Below are 14,139 nucleotides of genomic sequence, written 5' to 3' on the forward strand. Positions count from 1 at the left end.
GTGGCTTCTCTTGTTGTGTAGCACGGGCTCTAGGCACACGGGCTTCAGTAGTTGTGGCACGTGGGCTCAGTAGTTGTGGCTCGTGGGCTTTAGAGCGCAGGCTCAGTAGTTGCGGGACTTAGTTGCTCCGTGGCATGTGGGATCTTCCCTGACTAGGGCTCAAACCCGTGTCCCCTGCATTGACAGGCAGATTCTTAACCACTGTGCCACTGGGGAAGTCCCCAACATTATGTCTTTAAGATTCATCCATGTTGATGGGTTTAACAACAGTAGTTTGATTATTTTAATTGTGTATAGTATTCCATTGTGTGAATGTACCACAATTTTCTTATCCATTCTACAGTTGATTGACATCTGAGTTGTTTCCAGTTTGGAGTTATTATTAATAATGCTGCTATGGATATTCTTGTTCATGATCCTTGGTACATATGTGCATGCAGTTTTATGGACATATACTTGGAAATGGAATTTCTGGGTCATAGAGTAAACATACCTTCAACTTTAGTAGGTAAAGTCAAGCTTTTCCAAAGTAGCTGTGCCAAGTTAAACTTCCTCCAGCACTGTATGAGAGTTCCTGTTGCTCCACATCCTTGTCAGCCCTTGTTGTCATCAGTTTGTGTAATTTAGCCTATCTGATGGGTATGTAGTTGCACTCGTTGTGGTTTAATTGGCATTCCTTGATTATGGTTGAGGGTTAGTATCTTTCTATATGTTTATTGGCCATTTGAATGTCATCTTTTGTCATCTTTTGTAAAATTCATAGGCTATATCCTTATACTGAATTGTTTACCCTCACTGATTTGTAAGAAGCCTTTTTATAGCTTCTTACAAGAAGCCTTTTTATAGCTTCTTTTATAGCTCTGGATATGAGCACCTTTGTAGCTTGCCTTTTCATTCTCCCAAATGGTGTTTTTTAAATACAGAGATGTTCTTAATTTTAATGTGGTCAGAATTATCAATTTTTTTTATGGTTAGTGTTTGTGTGTGTGTGTGTGTGTGTGTGTGTGAACTGCTTAAGTTTTTCTTTATATTAACTTGATGGACATAGCCTCCTATATTATCTCTTAGAAGCTTTATTATTATGCCTTTACTTTTTGTTTCTGAATTCGGGGGCTTTATTTATTTTTTTTATATAATAGGAGGTAGGGGGAATTCCCTGGCAGTCCAGTGGTTAGGACTCCCTGCTTTCACTGCTGTGGGCATGGGTTCAATCCCTGGTCAGGGAACTAAGAGCCTGCAAGCCGCACAGTGTGGCCAAAAAGAAAAATGGAGGTAGGGGTTGTTTCATTTTTTTCATATGGATAGCCAGCTATCCCAGTACCACTTATTGAAATAGCTCTTCTTCCCTATTACACTGATGGGTTAACCTTTTTTTCTCCCTCAGTTTTATTGAGATATGATTGACGTATAACATTGTATTAGTTTGAGATGTACAGCATAATGATATTATATGATATATGCATATATTTCAAAATGATTACACAGTAAGTTTAGTTAATATCCATCACCTCACATAGTTAGAAAAATGTTTTTCTTGTTATGAGAACTTTTAAGATAGACTCTTAGAACTTTCAAATATACAGTGTAGTATTATTAACTGTAGTCACCATGCTGTACATTACATATCCAGAACTTATTTATCTTATAACTGGAAATTTTTGCCTTTTGACCCCCTTCACCCATTTCATCCATCCCCCACCCCCACCTCTGGCAACCACCAGTCTGTTCTCTGTATATGTGAATTCAGTTGTTTTAGATTCCACATGTAAGTGGTATCTGTCTTTCTCTGCCTGACTTATTTCACTTAGCATCCATGTTGTCACCAATGGCAGGATTTCCTTCTTTATGTGGCTGAGTAATATTTCATTGTGTGTTTGTGTGTGTGTGTGTGTGTGTGTGTGTATGTATACACACATACCACATCTTTATCTAGTCATCTGTTGATGGACATTTAGGTTGTTTCCATTGTCATGTCTGTTGTAAGTAATGCTGCAGTGAACATGGGGGTTCAGCTATTTCTTCAAAATAGTGAGTGATCTTATTTCCTTTGGTTACATGCCCAGAAGTGGGATTGCTGAATCATGTGCTGGTTCTATTTTTAATTTTTTGACGAACCTCCTTACTGTTTCCATAGTGGCTGAACCAATTTACATTCCCATAAAGAGTGCACAATAGTTCCCTTTTCTCCACATTCTTGCCAGTATTTGTTATCTTTTGTCTTTTGTTGCTAGCCATTTAACAGGTGATGATATCTCATTGTGGTTTTGATTTACATTTCCCTGATGTGGAATACCTTTTCATGTGCTTGTTAGTCATTTGTATGTCTTCTTTGGAATAATGTCTATTCAGTTCCTCTGCCTATTTTTTAATTGGATTGTTTGGGGTTTTTTTGCTGTTGAGTTGTATGAGTTCTTTATATATTTTGGGTAGTAACCCCTTATCCAATATATGATTTGCAAATGTTTTCTCCCATTCTTTACGTTTCCTTTATATTTTATTGATGGTTTCCTTTGCTGTGCAGAAGCTTTTTAGTTTGATGTAATCCCACTTGCTTATTTTTGCTTTTGTTGCCTTTGCTTTTGGTGTCAAATCCAAAAAATCATTGCCAAGACCAATGTAAAGATGCTACCCCCTGTGTTTTCTTCTAGGAGTTTTATGATTTCAGGTCTTATGTTTAAGTCATTAATCCATTTTGAGTTGATTTTTGTGTATGGTGTAAGATAGGGATCCAATTTTATTTTTTGGCATTCAGCTATCCAATTTTCCCAACACCATTTATTGAAGAGATTGTCCTTTCCCCATTCTATATTCTTGGCTTCTTTGTCATCAGTTAATTGACTGGGATTTCCCTGGTGGTCCAGTGGTGAAGACTGTGCGCTCCCAATGCAGAGGGCCCGGGTTCGACCCCTGTCAGGGAACTAGATCCCTCATGCCACAACTAAAGATCCCATGTGATGCAACTAAGACCCAGTGCAGCCAAATAAATAAATAAATAAATAAATAATTTTTAAAAAATTAATAAAAAAATTAATTGACTATGTGTGGGGTTTATTTATGGACCCTCTGTTCTGTTCCATTGAGCCATGTGTCTGTTTTATGCCAGTACCATACTGTTTTGATTACTATAGCTTTGTAATATAGTTTGAAATCAGGAAGTATGATGGTCTCTACCTTTATTCTTCTTTCTCAAGATCATTTTGGCTATTTGGAGTCTTTCGTAGTTCCATGGAAGTTTTAGAATTGTTTGTTCTCTTTCTGTGAAAATTGCCATTGGAATTTTGATAGAGATTGCATTGACTCTGTAGATTGCTTTGGGTAATTTAGACATTTTAACAATATTAATTCTTCCAGTCCATGAGCATGGAATATCTTTCCGTTTATTTGTGTATTGTTCAGTTTCTCTCATCAGTGTCTTATAGTTTTCAGCACAGATATCTTTTACTTCCTTGCTTAAATTTATTCCTAGGTATTTTATTCTTTTTGGTGCAATTGAAAATGGGGTTGTTTTCTTAATTTATTTTTCAGACACTTCATTGTTAGTGTATAGAAACACTTCTGATTTTTGTATTAACCTATTTTTTTAACTTATTATAATGGAAAATCTTAAACATATGTAAAAATAAACAAGAGAGTAAAATAAATCCAATCACCCTTCTTAAATACTTACAACGTTTTGGCCACTCATACTTCTACCTCTCTCCCATAATACTTTGAAGTATATCCTGACATAATTTCATAATTCTAAATATTGCAATATGAATTTCTATAAGGTCATTTTTAACATAATCACAATACCATTATCACACCTAAAAAATTTAATAACAGTTCCTCAATATCAGAAAAATACAGTATTCAGCTCTCTAATTATTTCATAAATTTTAAATAGTTTGAATTAAGTTCCAAATAAAGTCCATGCAGTGCATTTGGTTGGTGTGGTTTTTTTAGTCTCTTTTAATCTCTAGGTATGCTGCCATCATTTTTTTTTAACTTGAAATTCTTTTTACTTGTGTTGATCAGTTAACTTTTAAATGGGCTGAAACTTTAAGTTACTGTAGGGTAATATTGAATCACTTTATACACCTGAAACTAATATAATATTTAAGTCAATTATACTTCAATTTAAAAAAAAAGAAAGAAAACAAAACAAGCAAATAAACCTTTAAGTTTATTTAAAACTATTCCCATTTGCATGAAAGAATCAAAACACTCTTCCTGATCTAGCAGTGTCTAATGTATTTCTCTGTGAATGTCTCTGGTTTAACTTGTCTGGCTCCTTTATTCCATAGGTGCTGATAGTTGATCTCTGTGCAGACAAGTTCTTACAGGAGGTGAGTGACAAAGGAGGTGATTACATAATGTTTGGGTATAATTGGCCAGAAAATATGTGAAAGTATTTAGAGAAGGTGACTCAGGCAAGACTTATAGTTCCTACACATACTTGACTTGACACTGCGGCCAATCATACAAGACTGACCAGAAAATTTTGATTTGGGTTCATAGCTGACTGTCCCAATTAAGGGAAGGAGGAAACAGATTAAATGTCATTCTCAAAAGAGGTAACTCTCCCTTCAAGTCTTATGGGTTGATGTATAGGTCTCTAATTTAATTAAATTTAACAAGCATTCAGCACCAATTATTTCTAGATATTCTGTTGGCCATTCAGAAACTAAAGATGAGTAAGATACTCAGTTTGATCCCTCAGGCCTTATAGTTTAAAGGGGAGGGGAGGGGGAGCAGACATAGCCATAAAGTTTTAGAAGTGGTGTAATAGAAACTTATACAAGATACAGTAGGGGCAGAAAGGAAGTGGTCACTTATTCTGGATAGTGAAGTGAAGAGGAGAGTTAGTAAAGCCTTAGAGCAACCCTCTGTATGTAACCCGTATATAGTTTTGTGAGCACTGAGCGCAGGGTGAAAAGAATGTTTCCCAAGATTGTCTTTTTTCAGAATCAGTCAGCTCGTCACATGTGAAGCACCATTTATTTGGGGAGTATCTTTGTAATATAGCATAAGACTTGGAGATGAGAAACATTTTGTGGGAAAGTGCCAGAAAATTTTATAAGGCATATTATTTATTTTTCTTAAATGTAATGAAGATGTATACACCATAAGTTTTGTGGATTCTGCTCAATGTAGGGAAGGAAGCTTGAGACTGCCTCTTCAGCCAAAATATATACAAAGCCACCTGTGGAATTTGAGGGACTTAAATAGGGCATGTTTGAGACTTTCTCTCTCAAAGCTCATGAAAATCTCAATTTCTTCTCTTAAGGTGTCTGATGAGGACGAAATTCTACCACCTAAACTCCAAGCTGCCCTGATACAAATTTTGGAAGAACGAAATGAAATTTTGGCTCAGGAGCAGAATTTTTTACAAGGTATGAGACAAGTGGTCTGAGGATTTAAGGTCAAGGCAGTAAATACCAAATGCCCAGCACCCTGCCAAAGCATATGCAATAGTAGTATGAGATTGCCTGTGCCTTCATAAGCTTATAGTCAGCTTTCTTGCTCACCCTCAGATGTGCCAAGTCCCCTTCTATTTCAGGACTTTTGCACTTGCTCAGTTCCATATATGGGATGCTATTCCCCTAGATATCCACATGGCTCCTGCTCTTTGTTCTTGCAGGCCCATGCTCAAATGTCACTTTCTTAGTGAGGCCTTTTCTGACTGTCCTGTTTAAAATTGTTCCTGTTCCCTTAGCACGTCCTATCCTCCTCCCTGACCTTATTTTTCTCCATGGCTTTCATCACCATCTGATGTGCTAAAATGTAAGTTCCATCAGAGCAGTGACCGTCTATTTGTTTTCTATTTCCAGTACTTTAAACAGCATTCAGTAAATAGGTATTCAATAAGTATTTGTTGAATAAAGGATGAATAACATTTTCTGGGTGGCTTACTCTGTGCCAGGCATTGTTTTAAGCACTTAGCACACATCTTATTTCATCCTTGTAATATCTTTATGAAGCACGTGTTATGATTTAATCCCCACTCTACAGATGAGAACACTAAGGCTGTTTACCAATGGGGAACATTAGAGAAGGGGCAGGTTTAGAGGAGTAACTAAAAGTTCAGTTTTTAATATTAAGTTTGAGATACCTATTGGACATCCAATACCTGGCAGACTTTCAGCTGGAGATATCAAATAGGCATTTATATACATGAATTTGAGATGCAGAGGAAGGATTTGGGCTAGAGACATACATTTAAAAGTTGCTATTTTAAAGCTGTGGGACCAGGTAAGATAGCCTAATAGAGTAAGTATAGAAAGAAAGTTTAAAAGATTTAAGGATTGAGCCCTGGTTGGGAATGATGTGCTTAGATTTCCACCAGGAGTATGTGATATTGTAGAAACTGAGTGAAGAAAGTATTCCATGAGGGAAAGAGTAAGCAGTTATGTTTTTTTGTTTTTATTTTTGTTTTAACTTTTATTGGAGTATAGTTCCTTTACAATATTGTGTTAGTTTGTACAGTACAGCAAAGTGAATCAACTATATGTATACATATAGCCCCTGTTTTTTGGATTTCCCTCTCATTTGTGTCACCACAGAGCACTGAGTAGTTTCCTGTGCTATACAGTAAGTTCTCATCAGTTATCTGTTTTATACATGGTATCAATAGTTTATATATGTCAACCCCAATCTCTCTAACCCTAAAAGAAATAAAAAACAAGCTATAAACTAGATGAAGGCATTTTCAACAAATATAACTAACAAAGGAATAGTATCTAGAATTTAGTTTTGAAAATTCCTACAATTTAAAAGTAAAAAGATGAACAACCCAAGAGGAAAACGGGGAAAAGATATGAACAGTCATTTCATAGAGGAGGAAACATGAAAGGCCAATAAATACATGAAAAGATACACAACCCCATCAAAATCAGGGAAATGTAAATTAAAACCACAGTGAGATACCATTTTATACTCACCATATTGGCAAAAATTTTAAAGTCTGACAGTATCAGGTGTTGATGAGAATGTGTAAATTACTTCAGCCCCTTTGGAAAAACAACTTGGCATCATCTAGTAACATTAAAGGCGTACATATCCTGCAACCCAACAATTCCATTTTAGATATATACACAGAGAAACTCTTGCACATGATAACTAGGAAACAAGTACAATAATTTTTATAGTGGTATTGTATGTGATAGCAAAAACTGAAACAACCTAAATGTCCACTGACAGAATATAGCATTTAAAAAAAAGAAGCTTAAAAACACACATTTCAAAGATCCGGCATGCTGCAACTAAGACCCGGCACAGCCAAATAAATAAATATTTTTTTTAAAACACGTTGAATTAAACAGTAAGTTGCAGAAGAATATAATGTTTTATATAATGTTCAAAGACATACAAAACCTAACAATATGTTGTTGGTGTTGGATGTGTATGGTAAGACTGTAATGTAAAGCAAATGATACACACAAAATTACAAAAAATGGTCACCCTCTATTGCAAAGTAGGGGAAGAACACCACTGAGAGGGCATCACACAGGGAACTTCAGAGATACACGTGATGTTCTATTCTAAGCTTTGTGGTGGGCACTTGTGTGGTCATCTCACTGCTGATCTTATGAAATATTCATACATGTTACAAGAATCTATAAAGTTATTCATTAAAACAGAAACAAAGAATGGAAGATAAGTTACAGAAAAACATAATTTTTTAAAGAAAGGGAATTAGGTGTAAGAAAGTAGGTACAACAGGTATAAACAACTCTTCCAAGAAATTTTTTGCTGGGAACTGGAGGAGATACGGGACAGTAACTAGAGGCGATGGGGGAGAGTGGGACAAAAGCATTAATGATAAAGCAGTGATGGATTTTCAGCTGCAGAAAGAAAGAGAGAAGAAGGAAGTCTGTTGAACAAAATATAACAAATATAACAAAAATCTAGATTAGAATAAAAATGTAGGGACTTCCCTGGTGGTCCAGTGGTTAAGATTCTGCTTTCCAATGCAGGGGACATGGGTTCGATCCCTGATTGGGGAACTAAAATCCCACATGCTATGGGGCAACTAAGCCCACGTGCCAGAACTAGAGAAAAGCCCACGTGCTGCAGCTAAGACCTGATGCAGCCAAATAATAAAAATGAAATTTAAAAAAAAGAATAAAAATGTAATGTCGGAAGAGAGCTCAGAAATTGCATAATCAGCCACCTCATTATACAGATATGGAAAGAGAGGCCATGAGAGGTAAAGCAAGTTGCCCACTATTATACAGCTGCTTCATGGTAGAAGTCTGATTAAACCTGGGTCCCAGATTCTCAGTCAGCCCATGGGAAAGAGCAAGAGACATTGTGAGGGAAAGAATACTATTTTGATATGGGAGGAAAAGGAGGAGTCTAAGTTGAAACTGAGGTTTGAGCCTGGAACCTGGAAGGCAACACATTGTGCTATATTATAGTGGTTAAGAATCACTTGACTTGGGAGTCCTGCAGCTTCTCCATGGTACTGGATGAGATGACCCTGGAGAATGTCTTTGATTTGAGCCTCAGTTTCCTCCGCTGTAAAAGGGAAATAATAGACTTACTTCACTGGATTATTTTAAAATTTGTAAAAGCACGCAATACATTATTATTTATTATGGAATAATCATGATGCAGTATGAAATGAGAAAGTTGAGAGAGAAACTGATTTGGTGGAGAAATATAATGAATTTGGTTTTTGGCATGTATTGTTTATTTGATTTGTAGTCTACCAATTTCCCAAAAGGACCTGAGATGGTGACTTTTTTTTTGGCTGTGCTGGGCAGCTTGCAACATCTTGGTTCCCTGACCAGGGATCAAACCCATGCCCTCAGCAGTGAGAGCACAGAGTACTAATCACTGGGCCTCCAGGGAATTCCCTAGATGGTGACTTTTAGACAAATGGAATGTAAGTGCTAATGGGACAGCCACATGATGATCACCTACAGGTAGCCTGAAAATGTAGAAAGTGAATTTTGGTGAAATATCAGGACTGGAGATCTGAAGTTGAGAATTATTGACAAAGAAAGCCAGCTCTCTCTGTATATACCAGTTAGCTCTTTAAGGAAAGGAATGTTGAAGAGAAAGGGTCCAAAGACCATGCCTAGGAAGAAGAAGAAGAGGCAAGAGCAAAACAAATGTTTGGTCATAAAGGCAGGAGAGGAATCAGGAAATCAGGAGAGCATAAAGTTGTGGGAGACAAGAGGAATGAGGAGGAGGTCAGCACAAATGCAGCACAGAGTTTAAAGGAGGATAAAAATAGAAAAGGAGATTAAATTTGGCTGGTTCTCACTGATGGCCTTTGAAAGAGCCATTACAGTGAAATCACAGATGTGCAGGCCACAGTATGCATGGGAAGAACATGAAGGTAAGGATATAAGCCATTTGCTTTTTCTCAGGTCATGAAGAGTACAAGAAAGCTAAGAATGAAGATTCCTACATTTATTCTCTGTCCTTTAATCTATGATTCCCCTAGGCGTCACTTTTATAACTGGAGCCAGTGTCCCTATAAACACAAAACTTAGGGGATTTTTCCCCCCTTCTTTCTTTTTTCATTCATTTTGCAGAAGATGTGACACTCAACTCTCTGGTGTCCGAAGCATTTGTCAGGTTTTTTGTTGAACTGGTGGGACATTATTCTTTGAGCATGACTGTCACTGAGCGTGGGGAACGTGTATTCCAAAGGGAGCCATTCCGTAAATCCCACACCTCCCGAAGTGTACGCCACTTCCTGGATCTCTTCATGGAAACTCAGATGTTTGCAGGATTCATCCAGGACCGAGAGCTTCGGAAAAGTGGGGTAAAAGGTCAGTTTCATCATAAAGTTCTCCCTCTGTATTTAGTGAGTACTTGAAAGATTTGAAAATAATATAAACAAAAAATAGCATAAAGGTACAAGGGCTCACTATGAGTTGTTTATTATGGGAAACATTTATTTTGTGATATTGTTTTAGCTACGGAAGTACATTGGTAGTGAGTACAGAGTTTTATTCAATTGATTTTCAGTCTTCAATGTATGGCAGTTTCATCAACATGAGTTTTTCTTGTAGGTTTGTTTGAGGTCCGGGCCCTCCAGTATTTGGAAACAATTCCTGAGTCTGAGCCCAGTGGAGTGAATAAAATTTTGCGGAGTCTTGGTAAGTTGCTGTGTTTTCCTGTTAGATAAATACAGTTAAAAAAAAACAAAAACTTTTGCGGTAAGCATGCCTCATCACAAAAGCTTTATAATCACCTCAACAATATAACCTCAAGGAGGGTGACCAGAAACCATGACCCTATTTCCAAAGTGTTTTGGAGAAAGACAAAACTCTTTCTCAGAAGTTAGGATTCTCCATCAGAGTTGTCCATGGGACTGTTTTCCTCAGATGAAGCTCCCTCATGATATTAGAATTTTGCATATCATGATTATTAATCTTTTCTAGGCCACATCCCTGGAAGAATCTTATTAAAATCTGCACCTTTTCCCAGAAAAATATACTTGGAGCATACAAACAAATTATGCATATAATTTTAGGGTGTTAATGAACCCCCTTGAAGCCCATCCATACACTCCAGGTTAAAAATACCTGGTTCAGAGGGCATCTGAGGCAAAAGAAGATTTCCTGCAAGTCTCTAATTTTACTCTTCATAAGGAAACACAGTTGTTTATGATTTTTCAATTATAAGTTAACTTTTAATTATCCAGTATGATGTAGGAGAACAGTGGTGTGGTAGCCCCAAACAATGAAGAACCTGTATTCTATGGTATTTATATTGATCTTTGAAATATATGCCCCCCCTAATTAAAATTAGCCCCTAACTAGCTGAGAGACCATGGACAAATTATGCCTAGGGCTATTATTTCATCTTTATACCGTGGTGTTAGATTAGATCAGTGGTTCTCAGCTCTGATTACAATATTATAATCTCTGGGGAACTTAAATGAAAATCCTGGGAATTTCCTGGCCGTCCGGTGGTTAGGACTTCACGCTTCCAATGCAGGGGCATGGGTTCGATCCCTGGTCAGGGAACTAAGGTCCTGCAAGCTGTGTGGTACAGCAAGAAAAAGAAAAAACCACCCCCCACCCCACACCAGGCTCCACAAAATCTCTGGGGAGCAGGACAGCTGACTTTAACCTATAGTCAGGTTTGAAAACCATGGGATTAGATGATGTCTCAGTTCTCTTCTACCTCTACAATTAGAAATGTGGGGATTTTGTGTGTGTGTGTATATTTGGTTTGGTTTGGTTTGGGGTTTTTTTGGTGGTTAAACACATCAACTGATAGCTTGAGATGGCAGCTTACTTCTAGGCTGTTCTGAATGACTAGGTTTAATCCCTTGCTTCAAATAATGTATAATAAATAAAAATGAACTAATGAGACTTTCACTCTACTTTTTTTCCTTTAGGAAGTAAAATGAAATTTCTGCAGAAGAAATGAAATCTTTGATTGACAGCCTCCATCCTAAATAGAACAGAAAGTGACAAAGAAACTACTTTTCCACGAGTAAAGATGCCCTGAAGTATTCTACAAAATCTTGAAAGTTGAAAGGTTACAGAGTGGGCCAGGTTCTCGGAGGAGGATTCTCCTGTTGCTGCTGTAGTAATCACTGGAGAATTGTTGGGAGTAGTCTGGAACCAATGCTCCCTTTACTCTGCCTCCAGATTTTTTTAAGTGGCTTTTCTTTTTGATTCTTGAGCTCATTCTTTGTGTTTTGAGCTTAGTCTATGAAGGCACTTGTCTTTTACAAGAAAGAGGTGGTGTTGCATTTTAAAAACAGCTCAAAGATGAGCACAATGAGAAAAGTGCTGCATTTAAGGTACTACGGAGGCATGAGAGAAGTAGAGGACTAGCCCTTCACACATAATTCTCATCACTGAAATACCATGGCAGCTTTAAACCTATGGGCTGTTTGAGCTGAGCTAAGGACTATACTCAGCTTTTTTTTTTTTTTTTTTTTGGTCTAATGCTCTGTCTAGGGGAATCTCACTTACGTGGAAGCCCTATGTATTATCACTGTTATTGAGTATCTTATAAAAATAGACATTTTATAGCTCCTCCTCCACATTGTGTGGCACTTGGGCAGCTTGTCCCACGCATGTCAACATTAAACTTTGGGGAATTTTAGCTAATGGGGGACTTCCCTGGCAGTCCAGTGGTTATGACTGCATGCTTCCACTGCAGGGGGCACAGGTTTGATCCCTGGTCCAAGAACTAAGATCTCCCATGCAGATTCCACATGCCACGTGGCATGGCCAAAAACAAGAAAAGAAAAAAATATATACCTAACAGGAAAATGTCCTTTAAGGGCATGAGAACTACCTTCTTTTTTAGTGTCCACCATGTGCCATGAGTGGTACATGTATGTATGTCATCTTGTTTAGTCTTTAAATCAACTTCGTGAGATATTTGCATCTGCATTTTTACTAATGAGGAAAATGGAATTCAGAGTTTAAATAACTTTAAACTGAAGCCAGGACTATTAGTTTATGAACACATAGAAAGTTGGTTATTCCTACAGATGGAAATTTGAACTCTGTGGGACTGTAGTTATTGAAGAAGCTCTTTTTTTGTTTTTGTTTTTGTTTTTTAAGCTGAAGTGTACCAGAGTCAACTTGCAGCTCTGAGAATAAGGGACTTCAAACTATAGGTGTCTAGATGAGACTTTTTTTGGTTCCTCTAGAAATGTTGGACTTTTTGCTCTAGTTAAATTGGACTCAGAATATGGACATTTCCTGGGCACACACCACATAATCACTCCAACCCTTAATATCTAAAGTAGTAGTAGTGGTATGAAAGAGGAATTTGTCAGCATTGGTGTAACGCTAATTGATAAATGTTACAGCAAGTGTCAGTTTGATTTCTTCAACTCCTGCTGATGGCTTTAACTGGCATAAAAAATATTTATTCAAACTTAAAGCATTATAAGTTGTGTTATGATACAACTTATTAACTTGTGCAGTATTGTCATTACAACCCATTCAGGTGTGCGTGAATGGATCTGAAGCAGACACCATTTAAGATGGGTGCTGTATAATTCAATTCCTATAGATGTGGGTCCAGAAAATAGAACTAAGCCTATGTTTAAAAAAAAAAGTTTATTAAGCAGCTTACCTCAGTGGGGCTTTTACCAGACATTTCCCCATTTGGTCTCCTCTGACACTCCCACCCTGAGGGAACAATTAGTAACTGGGAATTGAGTGTTTATAAAATGGGGGTATAAGGTGTTATGTGGTGAATCCCAGACATCCCTCTGTGAGGAGACCTTTTCTTCAGGGATGGGAGTCTTATCCCTGCGATCTGAAGCTGCTTCCTTTTCTTCAGTCTGTTTTATTTTTTGTTTGTAAAGTATTACAAATTCTGGACACATTTGTAAAATAATCGCTGAAAATTTGTATAAAATGTTTATAGATCTTTTAATGAATAAACAAACACAAAAAATTCCATGGATCTCCTGGAGAATTTGAAATAAAATTGCTTAAGCTGTAAAGATATTTTACTTCACTTAAATCTATAGCTAACACATTTATCTAATTGTACGTAAAAGATAATAGATCCAAGAGTAACCAAGCTTAATTACCGTGGCCAACATTTCCAGGCTCTTGGCAAAGTCGGGGTCTAGATTTGCACACCGGGCACGGTATATAGTCCGACTACCTTATTTGGTCTTTCCCTGCTTAGTCAAAAGGAACTGGAAGCCAGGGACCAGAGACTGGGCACCAGCAGTAGCAGGAGTGGTCGGAGGCAATGAGAAACTATTCTATTATCAGAAGTTCTAAAGGCAAAATGATTGGATTTTATACACGCCCTGAATGCGAAATCAGTCTTTTTAAAAGATGGGATTAGCGGGCAGTTATCTCGCCCTGGGGGCGAGATCAGGTTCGTTTTGTTACGCAGGGTCTAAAGCTTCGCAATTTTAACTGGAGACTAGCGCCCACTTCCAGAATCTGTGAAAGAACTGCACTTAGTGCAAAGACCCTCGGGGCGCCGAGAACGCAGAATGGTGGGGGTACAGCAAGGAAGTGCAAAGGGAGAGAAGTTTAACGGAAGGTGGAAGGTTAGGAGAGTAAAGCCGAGGTGGGAAACCAGTATCTTTCTCCCCGCCAAATCCTGCAGCCATTTCCCTCCAAAAGTTTTAAAGGATTCCCCACCCAGGTATCAGCGTCCTGGAAGAAACCGGAAGTCCCAACTCCTCTC

General features: G+C 37.6%; 1 protein-coding gene across 3 annotated transcripts in view; it reads left to right on the forward strand.

Annotated features, from left to right (window-relative positions):
• The window catches only part of DENND2C (DENN domain containing 2C), a 94,756-nt gene extending 81,324 nt beyond the window's left edge, over positions 1-13,432 (forward strand). For 2 of the 3 annotated variants that reach the window (XM_081225552.1, XM_081225553.1), the window contains exons 15-19: positions 4,287-4,328; positions 5,270-5,375; positions 9,531-9,770; positions 10,014-10,100; positions 11,351-13,432. In XM_081225552.1, coding sequence (XP_081081678.1) covers positions 4,287-4,328; positions 5,270-5,375; positions 9,531-9,770; positions 10,014-10,100; positions 11,351-11,382 — 507 coding nt within the window. In that variant the 3' untranslated portion in view covers positions 11,383-13,432. The remainder of the gene's footprint in view (positions 1-4,286; positions 4,329-5,269; positions 5,376-9,530; positions 9,771-10,013; positions 10,101-11,350) is intronic. The other variant, XM_081225554.1, reaches the window with a different exon arrangement.
• The last annotated feature ends 707 nt before the right edge of the window (positions 13,433-14,139 follow it).

Source organism: Mesoplodon bidens (assembly GCF_964165515.1).
Source record: "Mesoplodon bidens genome assembly, chromosome: 2".
In the NCBI taxonomy this organism is placed as follows: domain Eukaryota; kingdom Metazoa; phylum Chordata; class Mammalia; order Artiodactyla; family Ziphiidae; genus Mesoplodon; species Mesoplodon bidens.